General features: G+C 32.3%; 2 protein-coding genes across 3 annotated transcripts; one reads left to right on the top strand and one right to left on the bottom strand.

Moving 5' to 3' along the window:
* The first annotated feature begins 5,736 nt into the window (after positions 1 to 5,736).
* LOC105117610 (myb-related protein 330-like) lies at positions 5,737 to 7,655 on the top strand. 2 transcript variants are annotated; one of them, XM_011015441.1, is made up of 5 exons: positions 5,737 to 5,807; positions 5,861 to 6,013; positions 6,108 to 6,237; positions 6,427 to 7,380; positions 7,579 to 7,655. In XM_011015441.1, the coding sequence occupies exons 2-4, from the start codon at positions 5,884 to 5,886 to the stop codon at positions 7,181 to 7,183; spliced, it is 1,017 nt and encodes a 338-aa protein (XP_011013743.1). In that variant the 5' UTR covers positions 5,737 to 5,807; positions 5,861 to 5,883; the 3' UTR covers positions 7,184 to 7,380; positions 7,579 to 7,655. The 2 variants fall into 2 exon arrangements, with proteins under 2 accessions (XP_011013743.1, XP_011013670.1); XM_011015368.1 differs by having other exon boundaries at positions 5,737 to 5,811; positions 5,865 to 6,013.
* A 3,037-nt stretch (positions 7,656 to 10,692) lies between these two features.
* LOC105117538 (NAC domain-containing protein 74-like) lies at positions 10,693 to 13,858 on the bottom strand. The gene is made up of 4 exons (XM_011015273.1): positions 13,595 to 13,858; positions 13,187 to 13,467; positions 11,854 to 12,207; positions 10,693 to 11,088 (listed from the first exon to the last, which is right to left on the bottom strand). Exons 1-4 carry the CDS (start codon positions 13,749 to 13,751, stop codon positions 10,861 to 10,863), a joined length of 1,020 nt encoding a protein of 339 aa, XP_011013575.1. The 5' UTR covers positions 13,752 to 13,858; the 3' UTR covers positions 10,693 to 10,860.
* Positions 13,859 to 15,607: the final 1,749 nt, after the last annotated feature.

The following is a 15,607-nucleotide window of genomic DNA, read 5'->3' as shown; positions in this document are numbered from 1 at the left end:
GTTATTTTTTTTTTTTTTAGATTAATGTGGGTGTTCGGGTCAGCTTGTGCGCACCATGACTAATCTCACGGGCCCTGAAGTTAACGACCATGTAAGTCTCTAGTGGCCATCATATGAGCAACCAAGAACTCGAACGAGACCACAGAAAGAGCAAACCTCTTGATTCCAAGTTTTTACCACTTAGCTATTATCTAGATGGTTTCTCAAACGTAATTTTGCTTGGGATCCTGAGATCTCATGATGAAAGAGACCTTAGATTTTCACTCTTGAAACATTTTTCACACTTGTTATAATTGAACATCCCTACTATTGGTATTATAAATACACAATCGAAAGAATACTTGCTGAAACTCTATTCTGTAACTAAAAGTAGCAATTCCTAGCACGATTAGATTCTGCTGGTGATCTCAAGCTCCAGATCAAGAATCATCCCCCTCCGACTGTTCATCTTGTGCTTGAACTGGACATGACAGGAGTTTTTCTCATGAGTAGCTACTCTTTGTCTTCCTTTTCATTTGCGCCAAGCAATAATGATAATAATAATAAAAAAAAAAACTAAAAATAGCAGGTATAAAAACATGGCGTTTCGATGCTACACGCTCGATGAAAAATCAAAGTTTTTTAAAAAATATAGAAATACCCAAAAACCTTTTTGATAAAAAAGATAATTTCACTATTTAATCATGTTAAAATTTATCAGCATCTTTAAAAGACGTTATATTCCTTGTTGTATTATTAAGGGAGCGTCATCCTAGTTCGATAATATATCCAAATCCAGCCTTTAAAGGACGTTATACTCCTCTTTATTTTTATAGTTATTTTAGGATTTCTTTATTAATGAAGTTTTAAGGATTTATCTGGTTTATATTATTATTCCTAGATTTATTAAGTCTTCTATTTAAATAACCATATGAGTTATCTTCCATAAAAAGATTAGTTATTATTTATATTTATATTCAGGACATTTGAATTAAGGCTATAATTTTGAGATTTAAAAAGAAATAATTCCTTTTTTCTATAATTCAAGATCGTTATTTTTAGGGCATGGTATCATGTCTACATGCTTAAACCATATGTTTTTATTTCTCGAACTAGAGTAGATGGGCCCATTTTGAAAAACAAAATAGAGCAATCACCATTCCAAATTACAATATGGGCCAATAAACGGGCCCGAGGCTCTATCTGAAAATGAAATCGCACCACCATACCAGGCTCATTGCACAAGAAAGGAGGGAAGTCTCAGTGATTGGCCCACAGATTCTGGATTTGATTTATTTATATTTCCTCATCTAGAAGTTTTGATTTTTGAAAATCTCGTTGTGTTTTCTTGGACAAATAACGATATTATAATATCAATTATTAATTACGCAACCCTATAAATGTAATTTGCTTGGTTGTTTGAAAACAACCATTTTTTTAATTATTATTCCCTTTTCACAAAATTAAACCAGCTTTTTTGAATATTTTTTATATTATAAAATATTCAATATCAACAACAATTCTATTTTTTCACTAATATAAAATATTGTTTCCCAATATCTGCGTAGAAGGAAAAATCAAACCCCTTTGCTTACACGTAATCAGTAGACTCAACGGGCAAAATAATTTCTCGCCCGGTAGCGGGACAACGTAATCCATTAATTCGCATTAACCAGTAATTTATCGCAATCCTTCGTGTTAAGTTAGTTTGTAACTGTAATTGAAATTATTTTTTAAATTTTTTTTAATTATACTAAAATAATATTTTTTGCATCAATCAGTAATTTATCGCAGTCCTTCGTGTTAAGTTAGTTTGTAATTGTAATTGAAATTATTTTTAAAATTTTTTTAATTATACTAAAATAATATTTTTAATATTAACATGTTAAAATATAAAAAAACATAAAAATTAATTTGAAATAAAAAAATTAATTACAAAAATAAACACACTCTAAACACTTAATCACAGTAAATTAAAATGATTGTTAATCACACCAACAAAAAAAAAAGTGACTTTTAATGGGACTTCAAGGAATCCAAAGTAAACTTCGAATTACTATTGGATATGTACCAAATAACAATAAAATTATTATTAATTAAGCGTTTTCATGTTGACGGTCCATATTTGCTGTGTCCTCATGTCTTAAATCGCCCAAGTGAATGATGAAATATAAGATTCCGCATAAAAATTATATTTCCACGTCAAAAATACCTCCAAGACATGTGACGCATACATACTTGTTGTCTGCTTGATGTTGATGATTACAGTTTTAATTAACTATTACCCACCAGAGATGACTAGCAGGTATAATATAGTATAGTTAAAATACTAGTGTGTCTGGGTTGAAATTTAAAATTATTTTAAAAAAATCTCACCATAAAGTATTGCAAAACGAGGAATTTAATACAGGTATATAGATAATTCATATATAATTAAATAATAAATAATTACATCAAAGTTGTGTTCTGATTTTAGCTTAAACGGGCAAAACGTTCATGTGTTATCATCTAACAATAAGAGAAAGAATAGTTACTATATATAGAACATTTAACCATCATTTAGAGATTAAATTTTAACATTGTAATGAAGGGTGGGAAAAAGAAAGGTCAAGAGGAGAAAAGTTTTAAAGTTAAAGTAATATTTCTTTCTCAATTCAAGCATTACTTTTCCGGATCGTTTCCTCATCCCAGAAATTACATCCCATCATTCTATATTGAGCATTTATTTTTTATTGTATTTTTTTAAAATTAAAAATCTCCTAAAAAATCGATAAATACAATTAAAAAACTTGCGGATTTTTTCCATTGATATTTTATAGTAATTTTTAACTCACTGATTATCTTTCATAGCTAATTCCATTGACATCTACCAATATAAATACATCAAGGGAATCCTGGGAAGATTAAAACAAAATAAAAAAATTCAAATTATTTGATGACGTTTAAGTTATTATAAACATCATTACTGATTAAATTACAATGGAATTTATATAGGCAAACTATACAGTGATGTGATACTTATATCGACAGAATTTTAGGTCACTATACAACCCAGAAAATATATGAACGAAATATATTCAGCACGTGACTTTTGAATGTTTCGCACAGCACTAATAGTCTGATGCAAGAAATTTAAGCCAACAAATTCATGGTTCGGTTATCACATACATTAATGGTTCTATTCTATTCATTTGACATGCAAAGAGGAGATTTATTTTCATCATATATATTTTTAATTAATTTATTTTTATTTATAAATATATTTGACCGATAATATTTTTTTTTTACAAATTATGACTTGTGTATAAGTCAAGTTCAATAGAGTTTTTTATGAAGATACTCATGCAGAGTAAAAATCATAAAAAAAATACAATAATTTATCAACAACTGAGCTCAACACTTTATGATACGTCCATTCAATCATTTTATTTTATAAGTTATTATTTTTAAAAATTTTAAAAATTTTATTTTATTTTTATAAGACATATACGTTGAAGAAGACATCCACATTTCAATCTAGAATGAATTTTAAAAAAGTACGATACCGTGTGTGTGATTGCTCCATGCCAAACCGGTTCCATGAATGCAACCCGTAAAATCAAAATAGTCAAGTCATTGAAGATTAACGTGCAAAGGTTATGTTAAAGTATAGAGTAGGTTGAACTTTGAAGTGCAAGCTTCTTTGTCCACAACAACACTTCATTTCATAGCTTTCTTGAGGAAAAGGGTTGAAAAACTGTTATTTTTGCCTATAAACTAATACAAAATCTATCCCTCGGCACTCGACAATGTTATGCTTGAATTTAATACTATTTATCTGTCTGATTAAACAGTGGATGAGTTTCTTTCAAGCTTCTATACTTCACTTCATGCCCGTCGTTGTCAAATGTATTTCATCAATCGACTGCAAAACGCCATGAATTTTATATATTTAAAAAGAGAAACGATGACTAAGAAAACCATGAAACAGCATTCTTGCTGGTGTTATTTGCTTGGAAAAATAACTAATCATGGTTACAAGAAAAGCATTTTAGTCATATAATTAGTGAGGCCATATAATGAATAATCAATGCTTACTAAAGTTGCCAAGACAGCATGTTTCTTCAGTCAATAAATTACTTGACACGATCAAGCTAGCTCTCTAATTAATGCCCTGAAGATAGAATTCTTAATTGGACGGTAGGGATCTCTCTCTCTCTCTCTCTCTCTCTCTTCTCCTGAGACTATTTCTTTAGAAGATGATAATGTAAAATACAGACTTACTTACCAGCAGAGATTAACTGGTAAATTTCAAAGGTGTTGACACAATGAATAACGTAATTTCGTCAAGTTTCTTGAAAGATAGCTAGGCCCGAATTATGAAGAGCACATTTTTAGATTCGTCCACAAACGGGCCAAGTATATATTCATTTTTCTTTAAATTTATTTTCATGGTGTTGATAGAAATACTGATTTATTAAGAACGGTAAGAATTAATTAATTGTTGCACAAAACAATATCAAGATTATAGCTGTTTTTATATAAAAAAAATCATAATTTATATATAATATATAGTCATCTTAATATTTTATATTTATGATAATCTAATTATAAAAATATAAATTTTATTAAAATTAAAATTAAAATTAAAAAAGATCAAGAAAAATTTAGACTTGTTAACTAAAAAAAATGAAATATTTCTACATTATTAGATTTATAATTAAAAAAATTATTACACTAATTAAATATTATTTTTAAAAAAATAATGTTTTACATTACTAAAAAAATGCATGTTTATAGTACTGTATTATTTATAATTTTAATTTTTTTATTTGAAAAACTATGAAAGGCCTCTAAAATTTATTTTTCAAACTCGGTACAGGTTTAAAAAACTGTTTTCTAGATTTTCGAATGAAAAGATATTGTATTTGAATGGAGTGTTTGATTGATTTTTAACATCTAATATTCATGCAAAGCAAATTATAAGAAAAGCTATCTTCTTCTTGAAATAACATGTCAAGTTCATTTTCGGGATCACTCAACTGTTACGAAATGATGGAAGAGCAATGACCGAAGAGAAGGACACCAATGCACTCAATTAGACGTAGTGGTCATGAGTGCACCTCAAGTTTGAATTCCAGCACATTTCCGATATGTTTGCTTTTATAACTTGTAGGGTTCGTTGAATTCTTCTTCTTCTTCTTCTTCTTCTTCTTCTTCTTCTTCATGTATATATATATATGTTGTGTGATAAAGTCATATATATAGAGATGTAGGGCATAATTATGAATAAATGGACTATGAGAATCAGCATCATAGAAACGTAATTAAACTGAGCAATCAAGGACACCTCCTGCCTGTTTTGCCTGATACTATTCTAATTAGATAAATGCTTGGAAGTAATCATATATAAATACTACTCAGTTTGACAGAAACAATCAACCTTCTGTTCCTCTCTCTCTTTTCAAGTGGGACCTGCGTGGTTAGAGCTGGGATTTTAGCAATGCAAATCAATATTATATATATTAACAAAATAGTATAACTACGAGCAAATCGAAAACACAATACAAACATATGCTCCACTTGATCAATCTCCCAATCAAGCCAATAAATCTCGCCTGCTCTCAAAATCACTATATCCCGTTGCATGATTTGACACCTGGCCTGTATTTCTTGGAAAATCAAGCACTTGTCAGTCACCGTGTTTTCTTTCCTTTCACCATTATTCCTTTGGGTACATATCGTGCCTAAGTAAACAAGTCCAGTGCTCTTGTATATACTAGCTAGTATCCAGACAAGGATATAAATTGAGACTTTCCAGGTGAGAGGAGTAATTAAATTAACTCCTCAACGTTTTATGCTGAGCTACCTAGGCTGCAGGAAGTATAGTGGATCGACTGAAGAAGGGAGTACTGGAGGATTGAGATGGGCCACAGGTGCTGCAACAAACAGAAAGTTAAGAGAGGGTTGTGGTCTCCCGAAGAAGATGAGAAGCTTGTCAAATATATCACCAGCCACGGTCATGGAAGCTGGAGTTCTGTCCCTAAATTTGCTGGTGTGTGTGCTGATACCCTTTTTTGCATGCATTTGAAATAAAAATCAAGCTATCTGATCTATTTTTGATATGCGCTATTGCTTTGTACTTGCAGGTTTAAAAAGGTGCGGTAAGAGTTGCCGTTTGAGATGGATAAACTACTTGAGACCGGAGCTCAAGAGGGGTTCCTTTTCTGCGGAAGAAGAGCAGATCATCATAGATGTCCATAGAATTTTAGGCAACAGGTGAGGATATTTCGAGTCTCAATAAAACTGTGAATAGAAAATTCAACAAAACAAAATCAAAACACGTTTCTAATTAACCATGGGGACAATAGATCACTAGATGACATGAATAGAGTAGAATTGCTTATCACTTTCACTGCAATTTCACTACAAGTACTTAATTTATATGTATATATATACTTGCAACAGATGGGCTCAGATAGCAAAACATCTTCCGGGAAGGACAGACAATGAGGTGAAGAATTTCTGGAATTCATGCATAAAGAAAAAACTCATGGCACAAGGCTTGGACCCAAAAACTCACAACTTGATCCCCTCTCATCAGAGAGCAGCTAATAAGATTGCATGCAATATATCACAATCTAACCAACAACCCTTTTCAATTATCACCCTGGATTCAAAGATGAAAGATTATTCCATGGAGATGAACCCTCCTATTCTAACACTACCTTCCCCTTATCCTTCTAATAGCAGTACTCAACCACCATTGCTACAGACCACAACCAGATTGCCGTTGCCCACCTCTAGTTATCAAAACCCTAGTGTCATTTGGAATGAAAATACTCAAAACTCCCAGGATTCTTCCATTTTTCCTTGTTTATCATCCATTGAGAACACAATCATTTCCTCTTCATCTTCGTCTTCAGCGAACCCAACTGGGTTCGGTCTCTTGGATGAGAATTGCTTTTGGAGAACTAATATCAATGGTGAGCCCTTTGATGCAGCAAAAATATTCGAAGTCATGCAATCACAGGATCAAGAAAACCAGCCAAACAAGATTTGTGACACACAAATCATGGATAATACTAAAGGTGTTCACGACAATATGGATGCTTCATTTGACACTACTAGTTACGATCTTGAGTTTGTCGACTCCACAATATTATTGCCTGGTTCAATGTGTCGTGATCTTAGCTCCATGGATGATCTTGCATGGAACTTTTAGGCCTCCACGTGCGTGTATGTAACAAGGGCTACATTGCCGGTAGGTTTTGCTTAGTTTCGGCATCCCAAAATATATATTTGAAGAAAAAAAATGCTTCAATTTGTCGCTACCAACTTCTTTTGAGCGTGAAATAATATTAGTGATATCAATTAAGACCATTAATTGTTTAAATTTGAAAGTACCCATTGGATGCTGAGGCCTGCAATGTTAGAAAACTGATTACTTTTCTTGATTAATTTCTCCCAACCCATGTTTTCCGGTACCGTTCCGGGAGCTTTGCTCTTGTTAGAAAACTTTAATTCCATATTGCTTTGAAATTAGATGCCTATTCTTATTTTATATATATATAAAAATCTTTTGACCGGCGCCATTAAATTTTCCACATTGAAATTGAGTTCATATGTAAGGATATATGTAAAAAATTTTATGGCAATCTTTTGTATCGATGCCATATGTAAATGCATAGTTTTGGCCTATGGCGAAAAAAATTAAATGTGCTGCAAATTTTTTAATTTTTTTATTTGAATTGACATCCCTTTACTATGTAAAATTATGTGATAGACCTCTTATTTTATACGAGTTCAACTTCTATTTAATTCTTTTTCTTTTCTTTTTTGTAAAAGTTACATTATCATCAATGTAAATATGGTTATAAGACATCCAGTAAATATAATTTTTATTGTGATTAAATTTAAATGAAAAGGGATATCTTGAGCAATATTACTCCCACATTTATTTTGCATATGTAAAGTATGATGCTTTTCTTCACTATAACAAAAACTCGCATGGTACTGTGAAGAAAAAGAAAATTGAATGATGAAGATGAAGATGAATCCCATAGATAATGGCCATTAAATTTATATGGATGTTTAGGTGTGTAATAGTAATTATTTGAAAAAAATATTATTTATTTAAAAATGTATGAGAATAATATTTAAAAAAAAAATATTTTTAAAAATCTAAAAATAATCTAAAAATAATTTTTTTTAAAAAAAACACCATTTAAAATGCATTTTGTCCGAATAATATTTTTAAAAAATTTATTTTTAATATTAAAATCTAAAAATAATTTTAAAAAATAATTTTTTAAAAAAAAACACCATTTAAAATGCATTTTGAAACCGTACCGTAATCATTAGGTGCCTTTTTAGACTTTATTTTCGTAAAAAAAAAATAATTGTTTGAAGTCTATTCACTGGACAGCTAATTAATTTGCTTCTGCTCACTCCACTGGCGACCACCCTAATTTATGGATTTTAACCATCCAGGCCGTGCAGGACAGTTATTGCACCAGCTACCAACTAGGCCCACAAAACTACCACTGTCGGCAGGCCCATTTTTTCGTTTATATGGTCCAGCCCATAAAACTCTCGCCTCTGCTTCCCGTTGGTTGAAGACTGAAGCTGTCGGCATGGTCGAGAGACTCCACCTGCAGCCTCTGTTCCCGTCGATGCAAAAGTCTTGCTCTACTGACCTGGATAAGCCAGTCCATTCGGCTCTTCATCTGCTTATGTACATTTTCTTGATGTTACTTTTATAGAGCTAGAATCCGAATCAGAGACCTTTCACTTTTCTTCCTGCTGTCATGTGGTAATCTCGAAACATTTTGTATACGATAAAACTCTCTCTCTCTCTCTCTCTTATCAGACAAGCTATAAACCTTCCAAGTATGAGCTTCTCGCGCATCTGCTCTGAAAGCGAGAGCTTGAGATGCATTGCTTGGGTCTCTCTCTCTCTCTGGTGTGTGGGGTCATTATGTTCGTTGATATCCAAATTTACAAGGTTTAGGTGGGTTTGGATTGGCAACTCATTTGGAAAATGAACCTTTTACAGCTAAAATTTACAATGTATTTTATTTTTCTTACAGGTACGCTCTCATTTGGAAGTTTTTCAATTCATGTTCTTTTATAGTTTTCAGTCCTTGTATATATCGGCATTTCTAACAATTGAACCCCTGCATGTATGTTAAATATTCATTTCAATTAAACATGGCTAAACTTTTAGGTTGTTTGAGATCAGTTTTTTTACTGATATTAAATTTAATTATAGTGTTTTATTTGAATTTAATTTATAAATAAATTAAATCCATGTACTCAAGAAAATAAATTTTAATTCATTTTATTTTCTATGTTACCTATATCTTATTTCTTCAAATGTTTTTAAAAAAAAACAAAAAAGTTAGATGGGTATTTTAAAAAACTTAATTTTAACATTAAATTTCCCTACTTTGAAATTATATAAAGAGAAATTGACTTTTAATTTATTTCTATAATAGTTTAAGAGATTAAATTTCACTTATAATTCAATTCTTAATGCTAGAAATAAATTTCAAACATAAAATTTTATTAAAACTTTTGATATTCATTCAGGATGAAAAGGAGCACTGTAAATAACGGATATTGTTTTATTACCCATTCGTCGCCACCGTGCACAAGTCTTCTAAAATTGTCTACTCGCATGCTTACTCATTGTTGCCTTTGCCTCGCATTGAAGAGTTTTTATTCCCGCCTTTTTTTTTTTTTTATGCTAATTGAATTACAAGCACAAACGCTAGTTTAACCATTGGGGATCATATATATCAGTCAATTATCTGCAAGACATCTGGTGTCGGCTTATGTTCATCCAATGGGCTTCAAGGGAATCTCTGGGGTCTCCAAACTCTTTTCTTTTTCCCATTTTGATATATCTATCACCCACAGATTTCCTTTTCCCGTTGCATCTCCAAGCACTTGAATTTTCTTTTCACAGTGATATTATTAGTTTGTTGTTCTGCTGCGAGTAAAGTCAATTTTAAAAAAAAATAATAGAAAATATTTATCTAAATATTATTAGCATATTTTCTAATAAAAAAGTTATTATAATAAATAAATTTTAAAAACACATTAATCGGGGTAAATATCACGTATTACAATTTTAAATATCTTGATTTATATTTATTTTTTTAATTTATTTTATTATTATTTTTATTTATTATTATTTTTATTAACACACATAATTCTTAATTTATTTAATTACATATAAGTATGCTTTTTAAAAAAAATACAAAAACATGTTAAAAAAATCTATACATATATTTTTTTTATTTAAAAAATATTTAACCTGCAGGGAAATCTAAAATTAAGTATCTTGTAAATATAGTTTTGCAAATATGGTATTCCATTAAAAAAAATGGAAAAAAAAGAAAAAGAAAAGCGAAGACCGAAGAACGAAAAAGAAAGAGACGGAAGGGGTACTATTCTCAAACTAAAAAATTATTCCAGAAAGATTATTTTGTTCATTTAATTACATACCTTGGCAGAAACGATTGATTTATTTCCACAAAGAAATCCGATCACGAATTAATTTCTCGATGGCACACCATCACCACATGTTCATCCGATTTATTTTCAATTTGATCGGGAAGTATGAACAATCGTATAAAAAAACAAACGGGAAGAAAATAACAGAGAGCAAATGATGGGGTGCTTTGACCTGTCATTGTATAATGAATGATGTGTGTAACCTTATCATAACGCAAAATAATCCTCACTTTTCTTTTCATATATATTTTTTTCATGTTATGTAGCCCATCACAATATATCCTACGCCTGTAATATGAATTTTGGTGGAAATACAACAACTGTAAGTAACATATCAAATAATTGTTACTTCGTGTGGTAACTCAGTAGTTAGCGGCCCTAAATTAGTCTTGCATGGGGGAGTACAATATTGGAGTTGTCTTCAGAGGAACATAGTTGTTCTAATGTTCCGTCCATGCAATCCTTGTACATCATGTATTCGTCGCTAATTTCAGGCTTTGATGTCTTCACACACTCGGCGATGTTCATCTGGGGGAAGTCTTCTAGTTCTAAAGAAGGGTACGGAAATTGATAGAGCAAGCTTGAGTAGACTGGCATCTGCATATCCTGCATCCACAGTATGTTGTGTGATTAATAACATCGTTGGAAACGAAAAAAAGGAATTCGGCGGGCAGTAGGAAAATCCAATCATTTTGAGCATCGTTGTTGAATAAAACAGTCAACCTAGCAAAATCTTTTGAATTGGAAAATTAACTCTAGTGGGGGAAACATATGCATCGGAAATAGCGATGTTTGAGGTGTCACTTATATATAGTAGACCCAGAGAGAAAAATCATGAAGAAAGATGTTTGAACTTTGAATTATGTTTGAGTCAGTCAAAAGAAGATGTTGAAGATGGTGAAAAAGCCACTTGGAGTCGGTGTTCGAGGGATTTTTAGAAGGAAGCTTTAGGATAAGATATGGAGTTCATAGCTTCCAACTTTTGCTGCTTTAACTTCGGATCAAAAGAAAGAAAAAACTCAAAGGGCTTGTTTTGTGGGCCATTTCCAACACATAGCGGCCCGAGTATTGTACTTTCATTGTGTGCGAGACACAACCACATGCTATTTTCCCTGGTGTGAGCATGAAGCTTTAATAAAAGCAGAAATGCAGTATTGGCAAAAGAGATAATCATATCATGATCAGAAAAGATGAGTTAATTATTGGTATGGCCCATACCAGCAGTGAAATAATCTTTTTATGCATCTATATGCAATTATCAGATTACTAATTATTGCACCGACATCTACTAGTTCTAAGGAAATGAAACCATAGAAAGTCTATCAACATAAAGAAATTAAATTCATTTATGAAAGAAATTTGTTAATGTACCTGAATTAGATTCGACGAGAAATCCACGCCCACTGAGTAAATGTTAGCTGAGCTATTGGCTTCATCCGAGGCAATTGGAGCTTGCAAATCATCGGCTGTTGCAGTTTCAATTGGAGTCCCTTGGGTGACATCTGAGGAAGATGTTTCAGATGGGAATTTACAATAGTCATTGTTGAAATTTTCACCTTCAGCTTCTCTCCCTTTAGAAATTTCAATACGGCATTTGTTATCCCCCAATAATTGTTCTTCTGAGACCCACGCTGCATCCCTCACTTCATCACCAACATTCTTCTCTTCTTTTGTTTTGGGAGTTTGTATTGTTTTCCTGAAAACACGGCATAATGCATAGGAATCCTGCAGTGAAAAAAGTAATCAAAGTTGTTAAAGAGGTGTACAAAGATCTAAAAAAGCAAGATCACAAAGAGCAAAAAAAGAAACAAGAAACAAAACAGGGATAGTGTAAGTGCACATAAAGTTTTGAAACAAAGACTCTTTCATCATCATGTTGATGATAAGGTATTCTTTATTAAAGAGAGAACATTTAGTAGTGTAAGGGAAGGGAAGATTTTATTAAAGAGAGAACATTTAGTAGTGTACATTTAGTAGTGTAAGGGAAGGGAAGATCTAAAAAAAGATAATGGTGTATAAAATCAAGTGCAATGATTAAATTCGATAAGATCTGATCGACATATGCGTTGCTTCTGTCATAAAGAAGCATAATCAATGACGGTTTTCCTCACTTGACCGCATAAAGTCCTGGCTAAATATGAACTGTCACATCTCCCTGTATTCTCCAATCAAATGCATCTGAACGTGTTCCTATATCATTTAATTTGAAGTGATAGACGCTGCATGAATTACTAAAATCAATATCAATGAATGTCATTGCATGGACCAGTACCGATCAACTCCTTGCATCTAAAAGATATACAAACAAAACATACCCCGAAAACCCTCTCAGTTTAATCCTGTCATTGTTACCAGCGTTTCCTTGTGAGGCCAATTGCTATCATACATGCGCGTGATCCTATTGCAAAGTTCATCAGCGTATGTCTTCTACGCAAAACTGGCAATCAAACACATTCTAGTTGACTTTTTGTAAACCCTAATGCTCTAAAAGTCTCTTCATACCAGTCTAAATATGAATGCCACTGAACCACGAAATGGGGCAGATCCAACTTCATCATGGTGAATCAATGACCTTAATTCATTCACTTCTATATAATTTTGAAACTATGCAGTAGGCTATATGTGTGCCCCTGCTTGATTAAACGACTACAGATTCACGATCAAATAAAAATTGTACACTAAGCCAGTAGTGAAAGTACAATACCTTTAAAATTGATGATGCATTGCCACAAAATGAGTCGATCATGCGATACTCATGCATTACCCAGTTGGTTCTGATTCCATGAGGAGCTCTACCTCTATAGTACACCAATGTCTTCTTCATGCCAGCTGGCCGCTTCTGAGACTGCACTGCTCTATCTTTCCCTGTGGCTTTCCAGTAACCAGCTCTTGTCGCCCTGTTAGTTCTTGACCCATTAGGGTACTTCTTATCCCTGGGGCTATAAAAATACCACTCCATATCTTTGCTTGGTAAAAATGACTTGTCTGTTAAGCGAATTATCACATTCCACCCACACCACAAATAGTAAAAAAGAGTCGGAAAGAATACTAAGAGCATATATAAGAACATTGATATATTACTGATGAATGGAAATTAATTAGATATATGTACCTGGCAAGTCCCACGGCTCGCATTTATAGAGATCAACCTCTGGGATAATTTCAAGCTCAATTGTGTGGCCGTTGATTTTCCGATCAAGATAGTACGCAACAAGCTCTTCATCGGTTGGATGGAACCTAAATCCAGGAGGGAGGCTCATGGGTGCCATCGCTGAGATGAAGAGATAATGTGCAGGAGGATTGGAGAGAGGGAGGGGGGATAGTGGCCCAATTGAGAACTAGCTAGATGGAGCGCAACACGCTGTTAAGCCGGCCTGGACGACACTGAACTATATAGGCTACTGTTCTGTGACGACAGATATGTTCAGATTAACTAGCCCTTCAAACTCTCTATGTATTACGCTGTTGCCATTCACTCAAGAAACCAAAAACATATTTAATTAATTTTTGTCCCTTCCTTCATACACTTTGAATTTTATTTTAATCTTTCCCTACCTTCGTACACTTATCTTGAATATTTTTCACTTCATTTAATATGTGCTTGATAATATAAGTATTTTCAAGATTGTTTTCCAATAAAAAAATATATTTAATTATTTTTTTTAGATCTTAACATTAACATTCTAAAATCATAAAAAACACCTAAAAAATACTAATTCCTTAAATAAAATAAAAAACAATTTAAAAATAAATTAAACCACAGAAACAAACTCCCATCGAGGAGGAATGTTATTGTATAAGAGATTGTCTAGATTTGGTATTTGAATTGATTAATAAATTTGGGATTTTGGGTATGCTACGCTACGACAAGTCCTTCGGCTTCTGAAGATTCCAAGTGTAAGATTTTGTATGAAAACCAGCAGGGGAGGATAAGAAGCTTCCCTGCTTTTGTGTGCCCACCAACTAGCAAAAATCAAAAGGATCCCTCGAAAGGCTGTGTGGGCCGACTATACCGCCCACACCCATTAACACGCAATACCAGGTCTCCCCTTCTTCTTCTAGATACTTTTGTATTTTAAAATTATTTTTCAAAATTTTATTTTTAATACTAATATATCAAAAAACACCATAAAAAATAATTTTATAACATGGTAAATAAAATAGGAGTATTGTTGTATCATGCGTATGACAATTGATCCGTATAGTATGTTAATACTAGCGGGTGTATTTTGTAATCCCGCCCCTTGTACTCTTATCATGCGAGGGTGACTTAGCCGGATAAAAGAAAGGCCTGGCAATAAGCTTGCGGTTGGAGGATCTGGATCATGAATTGGCTGGTGATCATGTGCCATTTACAGAAAGCAACGTGATTAACAACGCATGTTCTCTGCTGCGGTGAGGTGCTGTGGTTTTCGGTGAGTTTCGTCGGCTGTTGATTTCTTTCACTTTTTCTAATTGGAAAATGATTTCTCTAGTGTTAATTCTCAATCTCCTGGGAGGTTTAGCTAGAAATCATGAGACAATATATTTAGCGTAAATTAAGGTTTGGATGGAGAATGTTTTTTTTAATGTATTAAAATAATATTTTTTATTTAAAAAAATTATTTTTGACACACCGATATTTTTTATTTAAAAAAATTAATTTTGACACAAGTATATTATTTAAAAAAATTATTTTTGACACACCGTATATTAAAATTATTAAAAAATATTAAAAAAATAAACAAAAAAATAAAAAAATAGAGTGACCTGTCCCGAGAAGTAATGAATATTCTATAAAATACACATACAATGAACCGTTATGTTATTAAAAGCAACCGTGTGGAGGATCTGATTGTAAGAATCCTTTTAACACATTGCCCATTAAGAAAATGTTTAAAAAACTCCAGCTATGGGTGTATGTGATCTGCTAGAAACAAAATACACGAATTAAATGAAATTAGAGAGATTATAGTGACTAAATTGAAAATTAGTGGAAAGCTGCCCTAAATTACTGTAAAATCTCACAACAAGGAAAATGAATTTTTAATAATTCTTGAATAAATTAATTACATCACGTGGTTAGTATTTAGACTCATTGCAGTCCAAGAAAAAATGGAAACAAGATTAGTGCACTCCGAGGAAT

The sequence above is a fragment of the Populus euphratica genome, unplaced genomic scaffold (genome assembly GCF_000495115.2).
Source record: "Populus euphratica unplaced genomic scaffold, PopEup_1.0 scaffold1.1, whole genome shotgun sequence".
NCBI classification, from domain to species: domain Eukaryota; kingdom Viridiplantae; phylum Streptophyta; class Magnoliopsida; order Malpighiales; family Salicaceae; genus Populus; species Populus euphratica.
The sequence above is the reverse complement of the archived record's forward strand: the minus strand, read 5'-3'. Positions and strand labels throughout refer to the sequence as shown.